Source organism: Leptinotarsa decemlineata, unplaced genomic scaffold (genome assembly GCF_025532065.1).
Source record: "Leptinotarsa decemlineata unplaced genomic scaffold, Ldec_3_MD MMD2_P_RNA_scaffold_6, whole genome shotgun sequence".
In the NCBI taxonomy this organism is placed as follows: Eukaryota; Metazoa; Arthropoda; class Insecta; order Coleoptera; family Chrysomelidae; genus Leptinotarsa; species Leptinotarsa decemlineata.
In genome coordinates this window covers 5,913,065-5,941,000 of record NW_027412533.1, presented here as the reverse complement: position 1 = coordinate 5,941,000, position 27,936 = coordinate 5,913,065, and the positions used below count along the sequence as shown (strand labels likewise).

General features: G+C 34.1%; 1 protein-coding gene across 2 annotated transcripts in view; it reads left to right on the top strand.

Annotated features, from left to right (window-relative positions):
- The first annotated feature begins 4,467 nt into the window (after nt 1-4,467).
- Nucleotides 4,468-27,936, top strand: part of LOC111505501 (uncharacterized) — a 58,479-nt gene continuing 35,010 nt past the window's right edge. The window contains exon 1 of one of the 2 annotated variants that reach the window (XM_023160326.2): nt 4,468-4,651. In XM_023160326.2, coding sequence (XP_023016094.2) covers nt 4,558-4,651 — 94 coding nt within the window. In that variant the 5' untranslated portion in view covers nt 4,468-4,557. The remainder of the gene's footprint in view (nt 4,652-27,936) is intronic. The other variant, XM_023160327.2, reaches the window with a different exon arrangement.

The window sequence follows — 27,936 nt, the reverse complement described above, 5'->3', positions numbered from 1 at the left end:
TCTCGAACCAAGAATCCGCTATATTGCTTTGCAGACGACAGTACACGTGTCTCGTCATTCCATTTGGATTCCAGAATATCGGCTGCGGATGCACATCTTCACCGCCAGCAGGAGGAGGATCTAGAAGTGATTTCGAATTGGGGTGAAAGTAACTAGGTTCAATTCGAAGCCATGAAAACCCAGGCCATGAAAACCCAAAAAAATAAATGTCTTCGTTAGGACAGACAATTTCGCTTTCTGCTTCGATAAGTTTGTTGAAGGTTAAAATGAACACCAATATGTCTTGGAGTCTTTGGAGTATTGTTCACATGTACGGATTTCCGTCCCTAATCTTACCCTGCATATCACTTGCAACCTTGATAGTCTTGAACATCGAAGAATGGTTGGAGATTTGCCTCTCTTCTATACAGGGTGTTTCAAATTCGATCTTCATCATTGGGATCTCGGAAACTATGAGAGATACGAAGATGGGTGAATTGGGGCAATAGTTCTGAAATAGTTTTTTTTTACGACTTTATTTTTCGAAGGATTCCAATATAAATTGCACTGACACATTGCCACTTTTTCCCTGCTGTATAATGGTGTTTTCAGATTTGCTATCCGACGTTTCGTGTTCCGGCCACCATCATCAACTTTATTCTTTCTTATAGGCGCTACATTGAATTCTTACTGTTTTGAATAAATCCAGATTATACATTTTCAAATGTATCAAAAGTTATCATTCTTTTTCGAAAAGTTGGAGATATTGAAAAAAATTAATTCTCATTTTAATAGGCTTTGACTTTGATTTTTCTAAGTTTTACACTCAATGACATTTTGTTATTGTACAAGTTATTGAATTTTTTGCGATAAATGGCTCGCATGAATGAAGAAAAAAAAGATATGATACAAATTTACGATAGAGACAGTGTTAGGACATCGGAAATGTATTTAAACTTGTGTCCCGAAAGACGATAACCATATCGAACTATGTTCAAGTTTGGTTCATTTGAAAAGCCGAGAAAAATAGGGAGACAGAATGGACCAGGAAACTAAAGAAAATTTGATAAATGTGTTATGTATGAGGTAAGTTAGACACTGTGTCTTTTTCTATAAAAATTATTAATTTGCAGATAAACATGAATCGGGGAAATCTACACGTCAAATTTCCTCCGAAATGAATATTTGTCATACAAGTGCTTGGAGACATCTTGAAAAAATCGGTTTACAGGTGAACCCGAAAGGCGATTCGAATTTTGTAATTGGCTAATAAGAAGACCTGATTTTCTTGTTTTCCTGGAAAATGTAATTTGGACAGATGAAAGCACTTTTATGAATTGTGAGATATTCAACCAAAATAACGAACACATTTGGAGCATAAACAACTCCAGGTAGTTCCGAGAAATTCGACCTCAAGTGCAATTTAGTATTAACGTGTGGGCAGGAATTTACAAATATAGAACTTTGGGTCCTAATTTATCCGACGGAATTCTGAATGCCAGTTTTCAATGTAGATTTTCGAAAACTATTTGGATGATCTACCTTTGGCTAACTATAACAACATCTGGTTTCAACATGATGGTGCTCCACCACACACTACCAAACGAGTATCTAATCACCTGACTGAAAGGTTTGGTGATAAATGAATAGGAAATAATGGGCCGGTGAAGTGGCCAGCAAGGTCTCCAGACTTACGTGTTATGTATACATTCTTATGGGGTACACTAAAAAATTGAGTTCGGAAGATTGAGGAGGAGGGAAATTAATCGTGCAGTGAATAATATTCGAAAGAATTCACAGTTGTGTTCTCACGAACAAGGCCAGCATTTTGAGCATTTGCTGTGATTCACTTTTGTCTTTACGTTTTACTTGATTAGTGTTATTTATTCAAAGTTCTATTTTCATTGAGGATACAATGTCTAATTTACCTCATACACACCTCATTTATCAAATTTTTGTTGTTGATTCTGTCTACATATTTTTTCATTGGCTTTTCAAACGAACCAAACTTGGTGAGATTTTGATCCAATAACTTGAACATAGTTCGATGTGGTTATCGTCTTTCGGGATATAAGTTTAAATACATTTTCGATGTCCTAACACTGTTTCTATCGTATTTGCAATAAATTTGTATCATATCTCTTTTTTCTTCATTCGTGATAGTCATTTTTCGCCAAAAATCCAATGACTTGTATAATAACAATATGTCATTGAGTGTAACAAATTGAAAGTTAAATTTAGAAACATCAAATTCAAAGCCTATTATGATAAGAATTTTTTTCAATATCTCCAATGTTTCGAAAAAGAATGATAACTTTTGATACATCATTGAAAAGGTTAAATCTGGTTCTATTCAAAACATAAAGAATCCAATGTAACGCCCATAAGAAAAAATAGAGTTGATGATGGTGGCCGAAAGACGAAACGTCGGATAGCAAATCTGAAAACATCAGTATGTAGCAGGGAAAAAGTGGTAATGTGGAAGTGCAATTCGTTATCGAATTATTCGAAAAATAAAGCCAGAAAAAAATGAAAAGCAATAAATTGATGGATGTAGCCGGTACTACGTGGTAGGAAATCATAATGAAGAAAAGAGAAATGAAACTTTCTATGTGTTTTACCACTTTAATTTGTAACTGACGTTACTGCAGTTTCGTCCTATACGGACATTTTCTCAAACAATAAACTCTTGTATAAGTTTGAAAATGTCCGTATAGGACGAAACTACAGTAACGTCAGTTACAAATAAAAGTGGTGAAAAACATAGAAAGTTTCATTTCTCTTTTCTTCAAAATGAAAAGCATTCTGTTTTTTTTCGGATATCTCCGGATATACTCGAGATTTCAGAACTTTCTCAACGGCATATTGTTAGTCAGGTAAATGTGCCACTTTGCCCCAATTTAACCATCTTCGTATCTCTCATAGTTTCCGAGATCTCGAATTTGAAACACCCTACAGATTCTTTCACGGAAAGTGTTTAAGTGAGTTGGCACATTTGATTCCACGAAGAGCGGTACATATCAGAGATACGCGACGGACTGTGGCTGCTTATCGTTTTGAGTTTCAACTCAGTAAGTACACTTCGAACGTCACTGTTCGAGAACTCTTTCATTTGGAGAACTGCTTTTATGTGAAATAAACTTCTTGATAACGTTTCTCCAAATGAATTCAATCTGCGGCTATTCAAATCCAACGTGAATCGCTACTTTTGAAGGGCACCGCAAGGATTTTTCTGTAGTGCTTGTGTTTTGTCCTTAAAAAACATTTTGCGAATTCTAAACTAATAAACATTCTTTTTTTAAAGGGGAAAGTGTGTCTTTCGATACCTCGCTTTTGTTTACTTATACGACTTTTCAAAATCGGATTCTAAGCAATTATCAGTTTTATATTCATTCTAATATTTTGTAAAAAAAAACAAATATCATGATTCAAACCCAATAAATATTCTAAATATTCTCTATTCACTTTACGACAATGATGAAGTTTGTTTACTCATTAGTTCCTCATATTATATTTCTGGGATCATTTCGTTAAGGTTTATTTCATCCATGAGTTCAGAAATGGTATGCGAGATCTGTCTTTCCATTTGAAGGAAATTGCTCACTTTCGACGAAGAGTGATGGAACACTATTCATCTTCATTGTCGAAAAGTACTAAAAATAAAGCATTTTCATATGAATTTTGTCCGAGCTCGATATTTTTTCGGTTTTAAATTTGAGAATGGGGGATGCATTGTTGATTATTAGCAGAAAGTATTTCTTGCGATTTATCAGCACAATACGTTGACGTTGTCAACAAAGTTTTGTTAGTGATAAATTTCATACACAAACTTCTTCATTTCGGATCCCAAAGCTTTAGATTCAGAGGGGTTGACAGCGAAATTTGTCTAAAACATCAGCAAGTTTTGCAAGTTCCTCATTACTTTCCTTGCAAACAGCGACGGTATTTCTTTCATCGAAAGCAAGGCCCAAGTAGGTATAATCCGCATAGAAATATGATGTTTCATATTTCAAATGCTCAAAGAATCGAGACATATTAATGGTTGAAAGAAACGGACCCAATTTTGAGCCTTGAGGTGCACCTAGTCTGATGATCTGGAATTTAGTATAACTTTTTGAGAACGTTTATTGAGACAGATGTTATGGGTCGTTGTCATGATGGAAAAAATCATATGAAATGAAGAGTAGTTATCATCAAGGGTGCATTGTATGAGTCCTATTATATGTGTGTATATCCTAGGCTGATGTATCCAACACTTGTAGCATTTACGTATTGGTATCTATAAAATATAAACCACTTGAATTCTCAAATCTGTCGACTTAGTCGCCTACAACATCTTCGGATCGGCATAATCATAGGAATCACTAAAGCCTCACATGAATTGCTGCACAATTATTTTCAGGCGTCCGCAAGAAGTGTTAACTTCGTGGGCGCCTCCCGTGAACGCATGCTCTTTCGAAAAGGGAGGCGTCTCCGCGATATATCCGCGCCGCGACGCTACTCTTGCTCATTCCGCCACGGTAAACCAGCCACCTGTGACCCGGAGGTGTTTTATTTCGATCTTTCGTTCTTTACGACATGAAGTACACTTGGTTGCTGCTCGCCAGTAGTTTGGTGCTCGTTCTGGCAGAGTTGGTGCCAACGGCTTCAGCCGGACCGTATACTGATGAAGGTGAGTGTGAAATTTTGTTTGAAAATATATACAGGCGGTTTTATAGCTGATACCAATATTGCTATCTCAGAAACGGTAGGTCCTACAAGGACGATTGAATGAAACAAAAGTTGCTTTTTCAGGAATGCAAGATAATGATATTCTCAGATAGATGAAATCACCAACCGTTTCTGATATATTTGCAAAAAACTGAAAATGACAGATTTAATTTTTTTGCTCTACCGCCTCCATTTTCAATAATATATAAAACCAAAGAAACTTTTTGATTCATTTCAAGTTTTTCATAATCTGGTTCAACACATTCTCCAATGCGACGTTTCGTTCATTGAAATCCATCATTAAGTTTTTTGTGAAATACGGACCTGTATATTTCTTTATATATTTTGGTAGTCATTGTAATTACAAATTTATTGATATATTACAACATATTTATTTCTTGACGTTTTTTTCCGAAAACACATCGTAAATATTCTGTCAGAGTTCTTCCGTCGGTGAACTCGTTCATTGAGATCCTAAATATTTATATTCACTGAAATCCAAATAAATTTCTGTCAGGGTTGTTTCGAAAAAGAGAGACCATAATCTTTGTATCAATACCAAGCCATTCATAATTTCCAAGTCCCTTGAAATTCAGAAAATGAGTATATCAACATGAATTAACTAATAAAAATACTGTATCAAAAAAGACATAGATGATATTCAGAAGAAACATGATAATCGATAAATCCTTTTATCGTGACATTCACACGAATGTGAATGTCAAGTTAATTGTCAAATACGAATTGAAACGGTTACTCAATTTGGTGAGCGATTTCAAGGGAAAAACATGCATTTTTCTAATGACGAAAAAGTGGATATGCTTTTTGTTTATTCGAGATGTTTGAGAAATGCTACCATATCTCTGATGATTGTATCCTGAACGACGACAACTTGGTCATAGGTATTTTCAACGTATCGAAAATAGTTTATTCGAAATTATGGATCCTTTGAAAAACCCCTCAAAAGAAAATGTACGGTTACTGAGTGTAGTGGCGATAATAAATTTGGCGTTTTAGGTGAGTTCAAAAAAGATTCACAATAATGCTGAAGTGATATATATTTGATATAGGATTTGTGAAAAATAAAAGAAGAAAAACAATTTGGTATTATGTGATACTAACCGGTGTAGTTAGGTGATACTAACAGGTAGTAGTTAGGCCACTAGAATATAAGAACACTAACATAGTAGTAAAATTCAGTCATAATGATCTCCTGAGGACGCTAATTCGGTTAGCGAAACACGCGTCGAGAGACCGTAATTTTTGTTCTGGTGTTGGGAAAGTGTTTTCGATAAATTCATTTTACGCCATAGATTCTAGTACGAACCATCAAGTTCAACGCTCTGTATCTCAGAAACGAAGCAACTCCAGACATATCTTCATGAGAACTTTTTTTAAAACGACCTAACGACTCACCCTCTGTGAGGTTTCGTACGGTAGTCAGGAAACACCCTGTATAGTAGTAGAGTCTCTTGAAAGTTACTCAGTGATTCCAAATTCATTTCTGTTGAGCTGTGTTTCATAACTTAAATTCATCGAATTATTTATTGTTGCGAAAAGTTTCTATCGCGATAATATAAGCAAATACGTAGACTTGCAGTAGCATTCTTGGCAAATATTCAAATTTTATGCGCGGTACTGAACAAATAAAATATATTTATTATCATTCCGTTTCAAAAATAGATAGGATCATTTTGAATATCTAGAAATTCCTAATTACAAAAAGAATAGCATTTCGTTCTTCTATGATTGACAGAAATATGAGAAATAAAAAAGATGTGTCGAAACGGAAAAATCTAGAATGACACTTTCAGTCATATGAAATTTCGAAACTGACGAAACTGACTAAAGTGTTAGTTGATCAGTCAGTGAAACATTCAATCAATCATCTTTATAGCTCGTTAAAGTCAAACAGTTCGATATTAATGAAAGTTTACCTAAATAAAATCATTTGAGTGATTTTTGTAATGAATGAAGAAATATTCCTCAAAAGACATTTTTTGTGGAGGACTTAATATTTCATACTGTTCTATTGGATTTACAACCTTTTACAATTAGAACTATCACAGTTTGGGACAGGAAAATAATTCCATGAAAATAAAAAAAATAATAATAGATAAGTACTATTCTGATCATTCCCATACTGATTCCAATTTTAGAGCCACCGGTAGACAGCTGTTTCAGCCTATTGGGCATCGTCAGTACCGGGCAGGCGGTTCTCGATTGAAGACAAAATGTGAACAACCAAGAAAAGTACCTAATAAAAATAACTGCGTAAACGCAAGCAAGACATAAATGGAACGACCCAAGTCATATATATATATATATATATATATATATATATATATATATATATATATATATATATATATATATATATATATATATATATACAGTGTCACCATTAAAGTGCGCACCATATGGGAAACTTTTTTTTCGAAAAGTTTCAATGAAGTTTAACTTCGGCGCTTGTTTGTGCTTCAGATTTAACTTAAAATGATGCGGCCAACTGCGACCCACTGATGTTCAGTGTTTGTCAAATTCAACTTTTTTTTTTGAAAAAAATTGAAAAAGTGGATTTCTAGATCGAATTTAACAAAAAGTTACTTGAAAAAGTTGTGTCTACGGCAATTTTATATCCATATGCCAAATTTTATGCAACTAGGATAAGGTTAACGTTTTGCTTATTTTTGACAGATATCCCCTTTATTTTAAAAAACAAGTTCGGTTAATTGTCATCAATTCATGTATACATAACAAATTCTTCATGGAGATTAGATTTTCTAATGAATTTTCACTTATACGGACATTTTAGAAGGAAATTAAAAATGTGCTATAAAAATTTTAACATGACTGGTGCAAAGTTTCAATCACTTGGCTATTTTCTTAAACAAACGTCAGTACCTTCAATTTTGAAAAAGCAGACATAACTCAAAATCTGCAATAAGTATTAATAAAATTACTGGAGTTGAAATTACATTAAAACTTCAATATTCAGTATTCACAGATTATTTATAAACACTAACTAGGGCGGTAAGGATGCTTAATCACGTTGAATAAAATTTTTAAGTAGGTCTTGACAAACAAAATGCATGCTATGGTAGTGTCAAATTGTTGATTTACTTGTCAAATTTTCAACAGTTACTGTTGCAATATTGCTGTCTCTTCAGGAAAGAATAGAAATAGTTTTAATATGTGGTGAGAATACACCATACCGGCAAGTAGCTAACATTTTTAATGAACGGCATCCAGGAAAAAATGTTCAACATACTACTGTGTCAAGGATAATGTCGAAATTCAGAGAAACAGGATCAGTAGCAAAACAATTTAAGAAAAAGCACACTTCAAGTAAATATGATGAGGAGGCCCAACTTAACATTTGTTTAAAAGTTATTGAACACTGGCAAACGAGCATAATCGATATTATAAAAAATACCGATTACAAGAGAGAAAGTGTTAGAAAAATTTTATTAAAGAATAAATTTTGGCCTCACAAGCCAAAATTTATTAACACATTAAAAGAACGAGATTTTTATGTCCGTTTGGGGTTTTCATTCTGGTTTCAAGGAGAGAGAGAAGAAAATGTAAAGTTTCCGTATAAAATTTTATGGACAGATGAGGCAACGTTCTCTTCAAATGGAACGGTAAGTTCTCAAAATTGTCGATTGTGGGCCGAAGAAAATCCCAATTTCACAGTTGAATGTGGTGATCAGTATTCCTTTAAAACTAATGTATGATGTGGGATACTTAACGACCAAATAATTGGGCCATTTTTCTTTAGGGAAAATTCATCATCCGTCGGTTATCTCAACCTTTTGAATAATGAGGTTAGTGAAGTTTTAGATAATATGCCTTTGAATATTTAATACGACCTATGGTATCAGCTTGATGGCGCACCAATACATCACACGATTGCTGTAAAATAGTCCCTCCAACAAATGTTCAGAGGCAAAGTTATTGGACGTAACAGGGAACATTATTGGCCACCTATATCACCCGACTTGACGCCTTTAGACTTTTTCTTGTGGGGTTACCTGAAACAAAAAATGTACCGAAGTAGACCATTTACTGATATACAACATCTGGAAAATACCATTCGCGAGTGCTGTGCAAATATAAATCTCCGATTTATTAGAAATGCAGTTACAGATGTCAGTAGAAGGACCATACTTTGTATTGAACGTGGAGGACGACATACTGAAATGTAGGCTATAAGTGTTTGACAACCTCATTTAGATCAATAATTAATTTTTTGTACCCATTTGTATTTTCTATAATATTATCGTTGTTCAAAATTTATAATAATAATAATAGTTCTATCGAAATTATTTGCATTTCCTTTTAGTTGCCTCTGATTTTTCGAAATCAAAGGTTTGTTTAAGAAAATAGCAAAGTGATTGAAACTTTGCACCAGTCATGTTAAAATTTTTATAGCAAATTTTTAATTTCTCTCTTAAAATGTCCGTATGAGTAAAAATGTATCAGAAAAGTTAAACTCCATGATGAGTTTATTATGTATACATGAATTGATGACAATTAACCGAACTTGTTTTTTAAAATGAAGGGGATATCTGTCAAAAATAAGCAAAACGTTAACTTTATCCTAGTTGCATAAAATTTGGCATATGGATATAAAATTGCCGTAGACACAACTTTTTCAAGTAACTTTTTGTTAAATTCGATTTTTTTCAAAAAAAAGAGTTGAATTTGACAAACACTGAACGTCAGTGGATCGCAGTTGGCTGCACCATTTCAAGTTAAATTTAAAGCACAAACAAGTGTCGAAGTTGAACTTCATGGAAACTTTTCGAAAAAAAAGTTTCTCATGTGGTGTGCACTTTAATGCTGACACTGTATATAATATCGTAACACTTTTCAATAAAAAACCTCAAAATAGATAAATTATACGCAACCGTAAGGTATTAAATGGGATTTCTCTTTGTTTATTTACTTATTATATTGGACTAAAGTTAAAGACCATGCGAGAAAAAAAAATGTGAATGAACGCTATTATTATTATTATCATACCTGTGCGAAGTTGGAGCATTATTATGTTAAATGTAAATTGGTTGAATTATGATGATGCTACCTGTGCAAAATCGCTAGTATATTATAAAGATCGTGTTTTTTGATATGAGAGGCAACAAAAGATACATTGGAGATAGATGAAATGAAACTTGAAAAATAAGATCTATAAGATAATTTGTATTATGAAATTTGGTCTGAGTGATGAAAATAAATGGTGTAATTGAATTAAAAATAAATAAAACTAGCTTTTATATTGAAAGGGGTAGAATTTTTAATAGAGAGATTCGTTTCGAACAAAAACTATTTGGCATTCTATTTATGCATAGAAAAATTATGGAAAACTTCCAATGGAAGGCAAAACGCAAATAAGTCAAAATATAAAAAATACTTTCGGAATAAAAACTTTCATATAACTTTTCACAATTCAGTTTGTACTCCAAACATTCTTTATGAAATTGAAACAGATATCAGAACGCTACACAAAATGATACATGAAAGAGTTAGAATATATAATTTTACTTGGAACACTATCATCCTGTATATAGATTGAGAAACGACCGTAACTTCGGTGAACAACATTAATTTCTCTTTCAACGCTCTATCGGATTGAACACTGATCTATTGTTAGTGAATCCTTTGCCTTATAGAGTTAGTGAGTTTGCGTCTAATGTGGACTGATTGATTCAATATTTGTCGGTGTATAATCCCCAATCCAAAACAATCAGACACATAATTGAAAATTTGCCCGATTCAGATTGCCGTTTGAGCCATGTATGAAACTCCCGTATAAAGCAATTGGTTGGCCATGGCTGCGTAGTCAATGATGTTATATAAATTACATACCTGCTCTCCTTGAAGTAATGTTATACTGTGATTGTGTTTTAAAAATGTTCCGTTTTTGCCAAAATTATTTACCGATTCAAGTTTATGCATAAAATATCATAATCAACTTATTCATACCTGTTTTTCTAGGTATTGTTTTTTTAAATCTATCTGTTTTACAAGAATTATTCATTTATCAAAAGTCTAACTGATGAAGCTGCTGTGTATCGAAACGTATCTCAAATGAAATGTATAGCGTGAAATTTGGATAATTATTATAATGGATAGAAAAGATTTAGATTTAATCTAAATTGGCTGCCATTCATTTGCCCTATTTATTTGTATATCTGTTAATTATCCGGAGATATATCGAAGTTCTGACATCCCATTTTTTTGTAAAATGATTTATCAGGGATTTTGATAAATGCCAAAAAAATATCTGTTTTTCCATCAACCAGCTATACCCTACGAGTGACAACTCTCAAAACTTGAAACTAGTGCGAGCTAAGGACTAACAAGGTCTTATCTTTAAACGTGTGATTCCTAACACGGGTTGAACGATACGAAGTGAAAATCGATCGTCCGGCCTTGCGATTCGAATCATCGGTCCGCACAGATGTCGATTGAATGAGTAGAGCAAACCACAAACGTCAATCTACTAGGCTACCGTCTCACTCAGATTGTAATGAGTATAGACCGCATATATATTTGCTAGAGTCCTTCTACCATATAGATAGTTTCCAATTAGTTACTGATACAGATTGAATAATATGATAATATCTGCTTGTTAGTTTCTTCTATTGAAAAAAAAACTCTCAACATTGCGACATATTCATTTGGACAGTTCACTGTTGGATATGTAAACAGTGTGAATATGTAAATTAAAAATTTTGAAGTTATCCACAATCAAATCTTCTAAGCTTTTTGGCTGTATATGGTATATGACTTTATTGGTAATCTCTACCTAGTGAGGTCATCATTACTAGTTGTTCTATTGAAAACTATAAGACATCTTGTTGAATATATCACATGAAATTACGATTCATCATTTGAACTTGTTTTACCGCAAATTTACGAAATCCCATTATTTTTTTGTAATTTCTCTTTATAGTTTGTACTTTACCATGTTTCATGTATACAGGGTGTCCCTGGACTTCCTCTTTTCCTCTCGGGAATGTATAGATAGGGTCAAAATATCACCAGTACTTCATATAACTTTTTTTCCTAAAATCCTTCGTTACCAAGTAACGGGCCCTCGAAGTTACAAAATGAAAAATGTTTTTCTTTGATAACTTTTCAAGTGAATATTCAAAATCATCCAAATTTTGGTAATTGACTAAACAAATAAATTCCTTCGATGAGCTTTCATGCAGGAGTCAGTTGTTTTGCTACAAAGTCAGGAACGGACTACCCCCGATGGTTCACACCCCAAAACTTTGAAATGACAGATATTTTTCAATATTTTTCAACAAATTAAGGTTACTTGGACAATTTTATGAATAAAAGTACTCGTGTGGAAAGTCGATCGGAGCAACGAGTCTTGATAAAAATGTAGTTTCACTCGACGACATCAAACCCGCTCGTCCACCATTATTTGAAATGAATAATTATCAAAGCAGAAATAATAATGATAACGTTAATTCAACAACATTTATCCTGAGATGTCTACCATTATTCGAAAATATTAGTTTTTAAGGAAAATGGAAATGATAGGTAAAATGTTCATAACGAATTTTTATAATGCAAACACGTTTAACTAACGAAACTCAAGAGCCTCAAGAGCAAACAGAAATGAAAAATCCGCTACAGAAACTACTCGATATGACCACCTTCTCTCTCTATACATTTTCTTAGTCTGCGAAGACACCCTCTCTGTACTTGAAATAGCATTCCAGGGTCGTTTCGTATGGCTTCACAATGTAATGTTATTCTATTCAACAATGCATCTCTTGTGTGAATAGGTGTAGCGTAAACAAGGCTTTTTAGATGCCCCCACAGAAAGAAATCCAATGGATTTAAATCCGGAGACCGCGATGGCCATGAATATGGCCCACCTCTACCAATTCATCTATTGTGGAAAATATGGTTCAGATGGTCACGCACAATCAAACTAAAATGAGGAGGAACGCCATCATGCATAAACCACATATCTCTTCGGGTTTGCAACGGAACATGTTCCAAAAGTCCATTCAAATCGTTCTGAATGAACTCCAAATAACGTTCTCCATTCAATCGGTCCTGTAGAACGAATGGTCCTATAAGATGGTTTCCTATGATACCAGCCCAAACATTCACGTTGAATTTCCGTTGGTGTTTGGTTTGCAATATCCCATGGGGATTTTCTTCGGCCCATATATGGAGATTATGAGAGTTGATAACTCCATCTCTACTGAAACCTGCTTCATCAGTGAATAAAACTCGATTAATAAAAGTCATATCCTCTCTTTGCCTATCCATGAACCAATTGGCATATTCCAGTCGTGCTGGAAAATCTTGAGGTGTCATGGCATGTACCTTCTGGATGTGAAATGGGTGGAGCAGTTGTTCCCTAATTATTCTATGAATAGTGGACTTGGATGTATGGAACTGTTCTGATAGATTTCTGATGCTCATTGAAGGATCATCAGCGACGGCTTCCAAAATATTTTCCTCCAATACAACGGTACGTACAGTCCTAGGAGCGCCCTCACCACCTCGTTTTGGCAAAACTGTACCTACAATAATATCGAAATAAAACAACGTGCTCAAATTAATTATCAATTATTACATACCTGTCTCCCTCAAGCTGCGATCGACATGCTCGAATGTTTCTCTTGACGGTACCGTTCGATTGGGAAAATGCTCGGAATACAGACGACGAGCTTCTGCAGCATTACAAAATGCTCGTCCATAAAATACATGCATATCTGCATATTCATTGAATGTAAACTGTTCGGCCATATCAAAAAAATTCAAAATATCCTATAGAATATTGACAATACAATGATAGTCATATGACAACGCACCACTCAACAAAACAAAATCGCATTCCAGTTTCTCATTTTTTATCAAAACTTTCTAAAAGGTTTTTTTGTCAACATCTGTGAAAGAAATGGAACATAATTATTCCCTGGATATTTTTCACCTGATGATGTGCAGCCGTTTTTGTAGTTCATTCGTTTGCTTTTTATTAGTATAGTAAATATTTTTTCCGATGTGCGTTTTTTCAGCTAAATTTAGATTCGTGTTAAAGAATTTCTCCCATAAAATTATAATTATCAGTGAAACTCCTCAACAGTTTAGCTGTGAAGAAGAATTTGAAACATTCGAATGTTGAGTTTCATGAGATTCAGATAACTGATCAACACGAAACGTGATTATTCCACACGTATTATGTACATACAAAATATGGAATGAATTCGATATTTCATAGTAGAGTAGCTTGTTAGTTTAAAAACACCACGAATCTACAGAACTTGATATTTCTTTTGAAAAAATATCTGCTATCACAATTGTGACTTAAACTTCCATACAGGTACTGTACTTTTTGTTTACGACTTCATTTTAGCATACTTTGTATTATTCCTGTTATAAATGTTGTTGAATTAACGTTATCATTATTATTTCTGCTTTGATAATTATTCATTTCAAATAATGGTGGACGAGCGGGTTTGATGTCGTCGAGTAGAACTACATTTTTATCAAGACTCGTTGCTCCGATCGACTTTCCACACGAGTACTTTTATTCATAAAATTGTCCAAGTAACCTTATTTTGTTGAAAAATATTGAAAAATATCTGTCATTTCAAAGTTTTGGGGTGTGGACCATCGGGGGTAGTCCGTTCCTGACTTTGTAGCAAAACAACTGACTCCTGCATGAAAGCTCATCGACGGAATTCATTTGTTTAGTCAATTACCAACATTTGGATGATTTTGAATATTCACTTGAAAAGTTATCAAAGAAAAACATTTTTCATTTTGTAACTTCGAGGGCCCGTAACTTGGTTACGAAGACTTTTAGGAAAAAAAGTTATATGAAGTACTGGTGATATTTTGACCCCATCTATACATTCTCCCGAGAGGAAAAGAGGAAGTCCAGGGACACCCTGTATAGGTACTATTCCAGAATTCACAAACGAAATATTTTCACAGAACTGGTTATTCTTGAAAGTTACATACAACTTTCTTGATGAATAAATAGAAATCATACTCAAAAATATACTTGAGTATTCTCAAATTTTCCAAAACGAACTTTCAGTTTCATATATGACAAAAAATAAGAAGTCTTATCTAACACAAAAGAGATAAGACAAAAGAAGAATATCTAACACAAAAGGCAATCGCAGCGTAAAATCTCGAATACACAATCAAAACTTTGTTTTCAGAAAACAAAATATATAATTTTCAACATTTCACTTCTTCTTTTATAGATGTGTAGGTACTAATTATTTCTATTTCTCAAAAAAGTACCGAGCGACATCCTAGCCAGGTCCCTCATTGAAATTATTGATGTGAATTCGAAATAAGAATCAAATAACAGATATAATGTATTTCGTCTGTGTATGTGGAATTGTCTTTAATGGATATGCCATGAAGGTACATTAATGATTCATATTCATGAACCTTAATTCAAATAGTTTTGTGACAGTTGAATCTATTGCTACTAATGGAAATTTCTGATAATTGCACCCATCATAAGCATTACTTATTCAGTTACAGTGGCCAGAAATAGAATGAATGGAAAAGACGGAATCAAAAATACATGTTGCTGAGTGAATTGATAGGTTCATCGTTTAATTGTATGGGCGATTGAAAATAATATAAAATTCCATGATAGCGTATACCTGTAACACTTTATTGTGAAAAACCGCAACACGTGTTTCACTATATAATGGATTTCATTAGTTCGGACTTCCATTGTCTAATATGATATAAATTGATTTGAAATCCGTGAAGAAATCTGTAAAAAATTAAAAAGATTAGCTGAAAAATAACAATTTTCTCAAGGAAAAAACTGAAACTACAATGATATAACATACAAGCAACAACAAAAAATAATAGAGAAATTAAAAAAATCAACTATTAACACGAGCTGAAAATTGAAAAATAATATCAAGAAATCAAAATAAAAAACTAAAAGATTCCAAACCAAGGTACTTCACAACGTTTCAATTGTTAGTATCCACAATCGTCTTCGGGTGATAACTAGACTAATTCCTCCGAGATCTGACTCGAGATCTGATAGGCCTTGCCAGTGCTTTCACCTATCCCCCCTCTTCCCTCAGTCCGCTTCATTGGTTTCAGCGGGAGCTGACCGTTTGGCGGGAGTTGGTCGTGTTCCGCTTGATCAGAGGTTTCCATATGTTACGTATCTCTACGCTAGCTTGACTAAACGCGTTGTTGGATAACATATATACGGCTTCTTTGAATTTTCTATTAAACCCGTGTTTCTCCTTGTGCATGCTTTCAGCTTGAGCCCACTTGATGTTATGTTGATAAGTCCAAACATGCTCTGCTAATCCGGATTTGCTGGTTTCTCCTCGATGTGTGTGTTTCTTGTGCTCGGCAATGCGAACTTTCAATGGCATCTTTGTGTCACCGCACTCACAGCGTATCCGGTAAATGCAATTCTTGGAATGGCAGTTCTCGTTTGGTGGCCTGGTTTTCGTGAGGCTACTACGGATAATGTTCCCAGATCTAAAGCAATCCTTTATCCAATCCTTCTTATCCTTTCCGACAAGAGAAGCCGCCACTGGTTGTGGCGGAGCTCTTGCTGTCTTCTAGCTAAAGCCTGTTCAACCATCACTTTGGAGCTTTGGAGTAACCATTCCGATGAAGGTAATTTTTGATGATGCCTAGTTCCTTCTCGAAACCTTCCTTTGTATTACAAAGTCCGAACGTAGTAGATTCTTGATGATTCCTCTCTTAATCGATTGATGGTGGTTGGATTTCTGGTTCACATACTGTCCCGTGTGAGTGGGTTTTCGATATACAGATGTTTCCGATTTAGTGTCGGTCCTCTTCACCAATACGTCTAAGAATGGTAATTCTGTGGACTTCCTTCTTCATTGTGAAAGTGATGGAAGGACTTACGTTGTTGATGAGCTTCAGGAAAGTATCTAATTCTGCATTCCCATGATTCCATATTATGAAGGTATCTCAACCAGACTCGGGGCTTCTTGTGGGCTTCTTCAAAGGCCAGAGTTTTAAACCACTTCTTATATATCGGCTATAACCGGTGAAAGTGGCGATCCCCTCATCTTGTGTAAAGAATTCGTCCTTCAGTTGGAAATAGCAGTTTCGTATACCTTCAAACAAACTATATAGTGGCTTCTAATGTATGCAATAACAATTATTAATTATTGTAATTACTTCGTTATGAAGCTAATTAATGGACACACTGCCAAAAACAAACAAAAGAAAAACTTGCCGAAAATTTCTTGAGGATTCTCCATTTACCTGTATACAGTGACATACTTGGGCATGTTTCAGACATTTTATACTGCTAGGTCTGTTAGTATACACTTCAGATATTCAGTAACCACCTAAATGGAAATCTTAAGAACTACAATCAGGTGATTTAGCGAACCAGTCCTCTGTCCCCTTTCTTCCTTTGCAGATTTTTTGCAAGGTTATGTTTGCGAACTCAAATGCAGATACAACTAAATATGGGAGTATACCATCCTCTACAAACTAGCTTCTGTGTATTAACCTATCGGTTATTTGAATATTATTAAAATGATGATAAATCAAGAATTATTGTATTTTGTAAGAATTCCAGTCATGTTTTCATCACAAAAATATAGACCAATATTTGAAATTCGTAGAATACCAACTCATATATTGACCTATCATGGTAGTTGGTATTATTGTATAAAGTGATCATTAGACCAATTGGGAGTTGCATCGGGAGTTGTATTCGTTTGAAAATGTTTTATGGGACGAAACTGCAGTAACGTTAATTACAAATACAAGTAGTAGAAATCATAGGAAGATTTATTTCTCATTTTTTATGATGATCTCCTACCACGTAGTAACGGCTACATCCATGAATTTACTTTTTTCCTATTATTTTAGCCCATGATGTACCAGCAGAGTTCAGTTCTTCGTACGAAATATTTTTCAGCTATTTCATTGATGCTAAGTATTTTATAAAAAAGATATTCAACCTTTTTGAAAATTATAAAGACTTTCTATTATTCAAATCCATCGATAGTTCCCGCCCTGTAGTGTTTAGATTTTCAATTACCGATAAAATTGAAACTTGCTGAATATATTTAAGAACGGTAGGTCTACCTCACTTCAATGCATTCCTCGAATATCATATCCATGTATTTCAGCATTAGTCTGCGCAAAGCGGATTGTGAAATAGGTTTCTGATCACTTTCATGGAATGATCCTTGAATTGAAAAAGGAACATTTTTAGGAAACGGGAAAAGGCAACTATGAGAAAAAATCAAAATTATTCGAAATTTTATGATTCAGATGAGATTTTTAATCCTTCAGATGAATGGTTTTTGAAATAATCTGAATCTAATTGTCCTGTCTTCATTCATCAAAGTCAGTATACTGGAATGCAATTCTATTGATATTTCGATATTTTTTTGCTATTTTGAAATATTTCTTGTGTCATATTTTCTTTGCAATATTTCCGTTTCAATTTAAATAAAATTTCTATGGCTGCGCTCAAATTTACTAACCGTAAATTATTGTAACCGTAAATGTATTGGAGTGTTACGTTTTTTCCCGTGAGTTCACCAATAATTGACTACACTGAATAATCAAACTCAACTTTATTTCCCTTCAAATAAACGGATACTTCAACTGAAACTTCAGCCATTATTTGAATGTCTATCGCCTTACTAGATCACTTCGCGTACCGCACTGTAACGTCCACTTGACTGTCTCGATATTCTCGTGGCTAGCATTTGAATATCGTAATCGAACGTCGTCGAAATTTCTTCGAAGTCGGTAGCATTATTCTCGCTGCTTCTCAATTGGCGGGGAATCATCGTGCACTCGCGCGCTCTTAGCCACATCACATCTGGCTTATGGCTACCAGCCACTAGCCATCAAGGCTAGTGTTCTATGTAACTGAAATTTCGAATCAATTCAAGCAACACTCAATTGTCAGGTTTTTACTGAACAGTTTACGAAACCGCAAAACGTGTTTCGTTTTATTGGCGTGTTCCTGAGTATGAACTCGCTTGTTCATAATCATAATGTTAGCAGACATCTTCAGTAGTATATGCATCGACTGAGAGGATGAAGGTAGGATCTCGAAGTCTCAGTAACGACCGTCCAACTTGCAGTGTCAGATGAAACGTTTGGTACTATACATTCCATTCGATCACATCCTGGATTTTGTTCTCTATAATGTCATGAACATTTCTGGAATTTTCACGTACGGAGCCGTTACAAATGACACTATGGTTCTGATTTGAAAAAATTGATGAGGCAATGGAGATTGAGCGGCTGGTAATTCATAATAATCTATTGCTTCCCTTATTTACATTCTATTGATTTCATAGTTTCTTTTCCCTATCTTTTTTTCCTGGTCTCCCACTGACACCATTGGAAAATTCAAGAGGTGTTGTTGTATTGTTGAAAAATTATCAAGAGTTGAAATCGAATGGTTCTGCCATCCAGATATTCTAACCATAACTTTGATGTATTTTTCATAAAGCGGAATACTTCATAAAATAATTATTTAATCAAAACTTTCCATGCGAATTCCTAGAGTCGTATTCCTCAGCATATACAAATTCAATTGATTTGAACGAACGTAAATTAGAAGAAAAACGCTATCCTAATGAAGTTAAGCAAGCCCAATTGTATTAAATTAACTAAGTTCTAACTTCAAATTTAATTTATACGTTGAGATTGAGCTGTTTATTACTCAAGTTGTTCGAGCGTTATTCCAGGATATCAGGATTTTATAGCATACAAATCAGGCGCCACAGTGCAATTACGAATAGCTTAGTTCTGAACTTAATATTAGAGGTTCTTTATTGAAAAAGTCTTTACACCTCAAACATAGTGAAATGAAATGAGTATATTACTGATGGACCCATTTACCAGAAAGTTTTGGACTATACAGGGCGTATTTCTGGAAGAAGTGGTTCACTAATATACAGGGCTATTCAAATTCGTTTCTGTACATGTGGATCTCGTAAACGATAAGAGATAGAGTATCGGTTAAATTGTGACAAAGTTGTGTATTTTAGATATTCAATGATGTAGAGGAATCGAATATAGCTCTTTTGGTTCTGGAGATATACAGGAAAAACCAAAATATCCCAAATTATTATTTTGCCTACATCTTCTTTATTCGCAGACATATTGGAAATCTTTCCACATTTTGCTATTGGCACTTGATGTGGGCTCTCAGAATTTATCCATGGATCTTTTATACAGGGTGTCATCTGACTTGGGCCACCTCCATCTTTGAATTTTTAAATACGGACCTGTATTTTTGTTGTAGTTTTTGGATCGTAAACGTTCACTTCATACTGAGAAATTAAATTAAATTTTATATTTCGGGATTTTTCGGTAATATTCGATTATAATTGTGTGAATTATTCCCTTTCAAATTACGGCCCTGAAATTGGTTGACTGAGTTGAATGAAAACACAATAGCAACTTCCACGTCTCTCTATGTACCGTAGAGTTTTTCGAGAGTTTTTTTCATTTTTAGGTATCTATTCATATTTTTTCCATTGCTCTGAGCGTTTTCTACAATGAACTTCGAATAAGAAAACCGTTTATGATTATCTGAAACATATTTACATCAAAAATATATTATTTGTGTTTTGATAAGCAGAAGAAAATGATAGTAATAATAACATCCGAAACGAACACTATAATTGTAATGAAAATTGAAATGGAGTAATTTATATAGGTACCCAAAAAAACTATTGGCGCAATAAAAGTTCGAATTGAAGTCCTTTTATTTCGAGACATTTTTAAACTCGGTTTTTCATATTATTTATTGCCCCTAATACACTTATTTGCTGCATTGTTGCGAAATCATTCAAAATCCTCAAACTCGAGTCTTCTACATTTTCTCTCTCTCTGCCAGCGTAAATCCTATTTTTCAATGTCCTCCATAGAAAATAGTCCAAAATAGTAAGATCTGGTGATCTTGCAGAACATCTAATTGTCGAACATTCATTGCACAATTAATTTTTGTGTATTATAATTATAGGGTTCGTTACGGATGTTATTATTTCTACCATTTTTTTTCTGCTCATCAAAACACATATAATATATTTCTGTTGTAGATATGTTTCAGATAATCATAAAAGGTTTTCTTATTCGAAGTTCATTGTAGAAAACGCTCAGAGCGATGGAAAAAATATGAATAGGTACTTTAAAATGAGAAAAAACTCTCGAAAAACTCTACGGTACATAGGGAGACGTGAAAGTTGCTATTGTGTTTTTATTTAACTCATTCAACCAATTTCCAGGGCCGTAATTTGAAATAAATGACACAATTATAATCGAATATTACCGAAAAATCACGAAATATAAAATTTAATTTAATTTTTCAGTATGAAGTGAACGTCTACGATCCAAAAACTACAAAAAAAATACAGGTCCGTATTTAAAAATTCAAAGATGGGGGTGGCCCAAGTCAGATGACACCCTGTGTAAAAGATTCATGGATATATTCTGAGAGCTCACATCAAGTGCAAATAGCAAAATATGCGAATAAAGAAGATATAGGCAAAAAAATATTTTGGTATTTTTTGGTTTTTCCTGTATATCTCCAGAATCATATTCGATTCCTTTACATTATTGAATAGGTCTCTGAAATACGCAACTTTGCCATAATTTAACCGACACTCTATCTCTTATCGTTTACGAGATCCCCATGTACAGAAACGAATTTGAATAGCTCTGTATAATAATAGGAATAATAAAGTTCTGAATACAGTTTTGATCAACCAGGAGAAAAAATCGAAATCATTCGAAATTTTATGATTCAGATGAGATTTTGAATCCCTCAAATGATGGTTTTCAGGATAATTTGAGTCTAATTGTCCTGTCTTCATTTATCAATATCAGTGTATTGGAAGTCTGCTGATGTTCCGATATTTTTTGCTAATTGAGTTATCACTCTCTGTAGAAATATTCCTTGTGTTATAGCGGGCGATCTATCTGACCGGGTTGGCAATATGTTAATCATTAATGGAACACTTATATACAATTATGGTAGTACGCTTTCGTGATTAGTACCTTGCTAACTACTCGTTAAAATATTTCAGGGTTAGTGTCACCAGTGATTATATTCTAGTAAATATAACGAAAACTCCTTATTTCTCATTTCTTCACCCAAACTCAACATTTCTTCACCCAAACTGAATTTTTTTGCCACAATGTGCAATTGATTTGAGATGATAATAATGATGACAATGAAAAAGGCTTTATTGTCCAACAGTCACCCATTTGTAGGCTAATACAAAATTATTACGATGCTATAACTATTGCACTATTGTGCAAACATGTACGTGTATAAACACTATTGTGCAAACATGTACAAACTACTATTGCAATTCATACACCTAACATTATATCAGTTCTTGCTCTGAGAGTTATGAAAATGTACTGAGATCGTGAAACAGGTCGTGGTACGTTGAAGTTGATTTGTTCCAAAAATTTAGGATAGTAAACTCTCTCATTCACTAATTTGAGTGAAACTATGAGAGATGCACAGTTTCTGATATGTTCTAAACTGAAAAGTATTGAACGTTCATATATTTCATCATTAGTGATATCTGTCTCCGGGTAAGAACTATATATTCAAAAAATTAAAAATTCAGCAAACTTTCTTTCAACTCTTTCAATGCATAGTTTATGAATATCACAGAATGGACTCTAGACGGGATTTGCATATTCGATCTTCGAACGTACGTAGGTGTAATACAACAGCTTAATAGCTTTAATATTATGGTAGTTTCTGCAATTTCTAACAATGACCCCATAAGCCCTCAAGGACTCAAAAACTTTTCGAGAAATATGTTTTCCAAAATGTTAATTTTCGGTCAAATATTACCCCTAGGTCTTTGATATTGCATCTCATCAGGTCTGAATCCTGAATTGTATGCCACAAGGGATAAACCTATAAACCTTCTTTTTTCGACTATACTTCATATTTCTCTGCATCAACTTTCAATGTATTACTGCTGCATCAAAAAATTCTGATCAAGATCAATCACCTACGTCCTCAATTTCAGAAAATAACTTCAAGTCATCAGCAAAACAAAATAGCTAATAAGCTAAACTTTCACATGAATTGTAACGAATAAAAACAAAACAGTACCTGGGTTGGAGTCCTGAGGCACATCGGAAGAAGCTAGATATGTTCTAGATTCATAACCGTTATAGGACATGAATTGTTTTCTACATGACAATTTATTGAGCAAAACACCATGATCATGATGAAAAGAGAAATGAAAATTTCTATGTTTTTTACCACTTTTATTTGTAACTAACGTTACTGCAGTTTGTCCTATATGGACATTCTCAAACTTGAACAATAAACTAACAATGATTCATTACATTCGCTAATATATACCAGTCAGGTACTTGATTGAGTACCTGAATTTACAGTTCACAATGCGCATGTGCCAATTTAAAAACCGGAGAGTAAATTAAATCGATTTGGTCACTTAACAGGTTGCACCCGCAATGTTTATGCTTGTGAATTTCCAAGGATTCTAAATAATTGAGTTTGCAACCCTTCCTTGCATAGTGCAGAATTTTACGCAACGCAACCTTGCCTGCTTCAGATATTGCAGTACAGTAAAGCTGCTGGGAGTAAATGAAATTAGCACAGATCACCTCCTAAAATTTGTATGTTAGCATTACGGTAGGAAGAACATTACTTTGGAAGATCCGGTACTTCTGGATAGAAGAGACCTTAAGTTTGTCTGGCCGACTGCTGGACAAGTGAGAGCATTCCTCATTATCGACTTTCAGTGTTTGCTCATTGCCTTGTCCTAATAGCATCTTTGCTCATCATGATCGTTTACTAGTTTTCCTACTTCTGTAACCTTAATATTTCCTGAATACTCGAGAAATCTCATCCCGAGTCTTAGTTGTGGATTGGACAATTGTGTTTAATTCTGATTGATCATCATTGGAATCTGTAAATAGTTACGTTAGATTCATGTTTCAAATAAAAACGTTACATAATAACTCGACTGATTTGAAGAATATGCACCTACAGTATATACTGAAGGATTTGTAATGGATTGATTATACATGTACTCATATTTGCCTTGTTAATTTCAACCACATACCTGATCTGTTATTTTGAGGAAAGTTTCCCAACAATTGTGAACGAGTACGTTCGTACACAATCTCTAGTGCACGACTCAACTTGAACTCTACTTGAGCAATTATCTTGAACAACTAATTTCAATATAGAGACCACTACTATCAAACTGTTGGTCAAAGTATTCCACCCACTTCCCGTCTTCACTGAATCTAAACAAGCCCTTCTTTTTTCTAGCAACAAGATCCATTTCGGAACTAAATTGGGAACTTCTAAGCTCCCTCTCCGTTTCCCACAAGAAAATTCAGGCACTAGAATCAGGGCACGTACTCTATGCCTGCTGCACCGTGGACTGGATAAAGTTTTCTCTGACAGAGTTCAACTCTTGCCAGCTATCCTGAAATAACTGTCACCAAACAAATTAATCGGCTTCTTCATCCAGGCACTGGGTTGATTGGTCGAGTTTGGAAAATTGTGATTCAAATAAACCTTCACGGGTTGCAGTGGATTGTTGAATATATTCACTAACTCCAATCCTGCATATCTGCAGGAATTATTATTCGATTTCTAGAATCTAGGGTCATATTACATATTATGTTAGACAAATTCCTTCAATACATTCTGCTCCACTAACGCCTTGAAAAATTGGAATCACGCTAATCCAGACAATATTGGGGTTTATTCCAACCCCGAACACAAATTTCCCAGCTGCCTGAAAGAGTTTCGACGATTTATCTCGCTGATGGCGTAATCTGGAATGCGACGTACATTCAACAGGCTTTTCCGGGAAACAGTCAGTCCTCGTTTCCAGGCGTTAAGGATACATCCCGTCGCATTGCGAGATAACCGTGGTTTTCCATTTTCCGACAAGGGAGTGCCTGAGAATACGATGAATTGCAAGAATATATTTGTGAATGGTGGTAAAATGTATGAAGAGATGAGATGATGACATTTAGAACACCGGGATCTATTTTTTCGGTCTGACCATATAATGCACACTTTTCAGGAAAATCTGTAAAACGGGTGTAGTATACGAAAGGTTATAGTAACAGCAAAAAAAATCTGCATCTGCTACTCCTAATGAAAATAATTTACCTAACGAACCCATTATAAGATTTTAATTTACATACGTGAAGTAATGGAGACGAACGTCTTGGGTAAAATTCTCTTTGGGCCCTTTATGATTCATACTTTTTACAAAGATATCAGGGAAAGTTGTACCTTCTGTCAGATTCATTTCTAATGAATAGTGCCTTGAAAAATGGTAACCTGAAGAAGCATAAAAAGTAATACCTCTGTACTTTTTTGAACTAATTTCTGAAGAATATGTATTCTCTATATCAAGTAATATTCCTAGAGAAATTCAGTTTTCTGGAAGCATTATTGTTATTCTGGTGGAAATTGGCTAATCAACTTTGTGCTGGTTACCGTGACTCTAGCTGCTTACTGAATGTATTCTAGATATTTGAAAGGGTTACATTTTTAGGAGTGACAAATTTTTTGTTTTCTTCTACTCCATACAAAAAAATGTGGGAATCTTCCAAAGAATGGAAGGAAGCAATCAATTTTAAAAGGAGTAACTTATACAAATATGTGTGGATCGAGCGAAGAAGTAACTTTCAGACACACTATGGAAGAAAAAACCTTTCTGAAACAGCTACTTCCATATATACATTGAATTACACGAAAGAAAAATTCTTTTGAAACAAATACAAATACAAATGAACAATGAATTATACAGAAAGCACTTTCCTCTACTCAGTTTGTATTCCTAACATTCGTTATGGAAATCAATTAGATATCATTCATAGGATTTCTACACAATATACCAAATGAAAGGTAAAAATTTCAGTTACATGGAACACAGTCATCATCACTGGTAGACATCGATGTTTCGCCGTAAGACACTTGCCTTAGGGCTCTTCAGTACCTTTCTTTAGAAGATTCCCCCTTTTTTTGTATCAAGATGAAATAGTTGAAAGCTTGAAAAGTTTCTTTCCCAGAAATGTTCTACATATGTTTTTAATTATTGTAACAAATATGAATAATTTTTTTTTGTGTTTTGAAAAAGATTTTTTTAGAAAGTATTTACTGTTTCTGGTATTTTGAAATATCACAGTAAATTGAATATAATTAAATATATTAGCAATCCTTACGGTTCATTCAAATGAATCTACTAAACTCCGTTTGGAATACTCATTTGATTGAAAAATATCTCAAAGCAACCATCCAGAAAAGGCACAACATAAATTATTCGTAGATTTGAAAAATGTTCACTAAAAACTGATTCGAACAATTGATATTTGTTAAATAAATTATACAAGAAACCCTTGCGGGTTTCGATGGAGAGTCGAATAGACCCACTTACTTTGGACCTAACCTAACTGAAGCATAATAATAATAATAATGTCTTTATTTCCAATGAAAAATAAAATGCATGATATTCATCTTGTTACACAAAAATCCCAAGGGGGAGTTCACCCGAGGGTGCTCTACCACTCAACCCTTGCTATTTTAAATAAGCATATTATAACTTGAAAACTAACCTAACTAATCCTAAAACCTAAATTTTTATTTCACAATTTTTTGGCATTTGACATTTGACATTTGTCATTTGTTATTTGTTGGGTCACCTGAATATTCACCACCAATAACCAAGTGGAAAAAAAGAAAGTTGTATGAGAGATAACGAAAAATGACTACTTGTGAAACACAGATTATAGAAAAAAAAGGGGTATACGAAACGGAACTGCATCAGAAAGTGTTAACTTGCATGAAACTTTTAGGCTTTTTTTTGAATTTATATAAATTACTATGGTGTTTTAGCGAATCGGGAATAGAATTATAAAGATGAAAAATCGAATACGAAAAACTTCTCTGGAAAATTGCGGTCTTGTGTTGTGGACATGTGATTACATTTTTGTTTCTCAAATTTATGTTGTGTACGTCTGTCCTGAATGTTATTTTACGATATAAATAAGGCGGATTTCTGTATAAAATAATTTTATGAAATAAACATAATGAATGAAATTTGAACCTATCTTTCATGTTAAACCAGTTCAGTTCCGCAAGCTTGTGGGACACATGTTCATACTTCCTAATTCCATATATACAGGGTGTCCCTGGACTTCCTCTTTTCCTCTCGGGAATGTATAGATGGGGTCAAAATATCACCAGTACTTCATATAACTTTTTTTCCTAAAATCCTTCGTTACCAAGTAACGGGCCCTCGAAGTCACAAAATGAAAAACGTTTTTCTTTGATAACTTTTCAAGTGAATATTCAAAATCATCCAAATTTTGGTAATTGACTAAACAAATGAATTCCTTCGATGAGCTTTCATGCAGGAGTCAGTTGTTTTGCTACAAAGTCAGGAACGGACTACCCCCGATGGTCCACACCCCAAAACTTTGAAATGACAGATATTTTTCAACATTTTTCAACAAATTAAGGTTACTTGGACAATTTTATGAATAAAAGTACTCGTGTGGAAAGTCGATCGGAGCAACGAGTCTTGATAAAAATGTAGTTTCACTCGACGACATCAAACCCGCTCGTCCACCATTATTTGAAATGAATAATTATCAAAGCAGAAATAATAATGATAACGTTAATTCAACAACATTTATCCTGAGATGTCTACCATTATTCGAAAATATTAGTTTTTAAGGAAAATGGAAATGATAGGTAAAATGTTCATAACGAATTTTTATAATGCAAACACGTTTAACTAACGAAACTCAAGAGCCTCAAGAGCAAACAGAAATGAAAAATCCGCTACAGAAACTGCTCGATATGACCACCTTCTCTCTCTATACATTTTCTTAGTCTGCGAAGACACCCTCTCTGTACTTGAAATAGCATTCCAGGGTCGTTTCGTATGGCTTCACAATGTAATGTTATTCTATTCAACAATGCATCTCTTGTGTGAAAAGGTGTAGCGTAAACAAGGCTTTTTAGATGCCCCCACAGAAAAAAATCCAATGGATTTAAATCCGGAGACCGCGATGGCCATGAATATGGCCCACCTCTACCAATCCATCTATTGTGGAAAATATGGTTTAGATGGTCACGCACAATCAAACTAAAATGAGGAGGTGCGCCATCATGCATAAACCACATATCTCTTCGGGTTT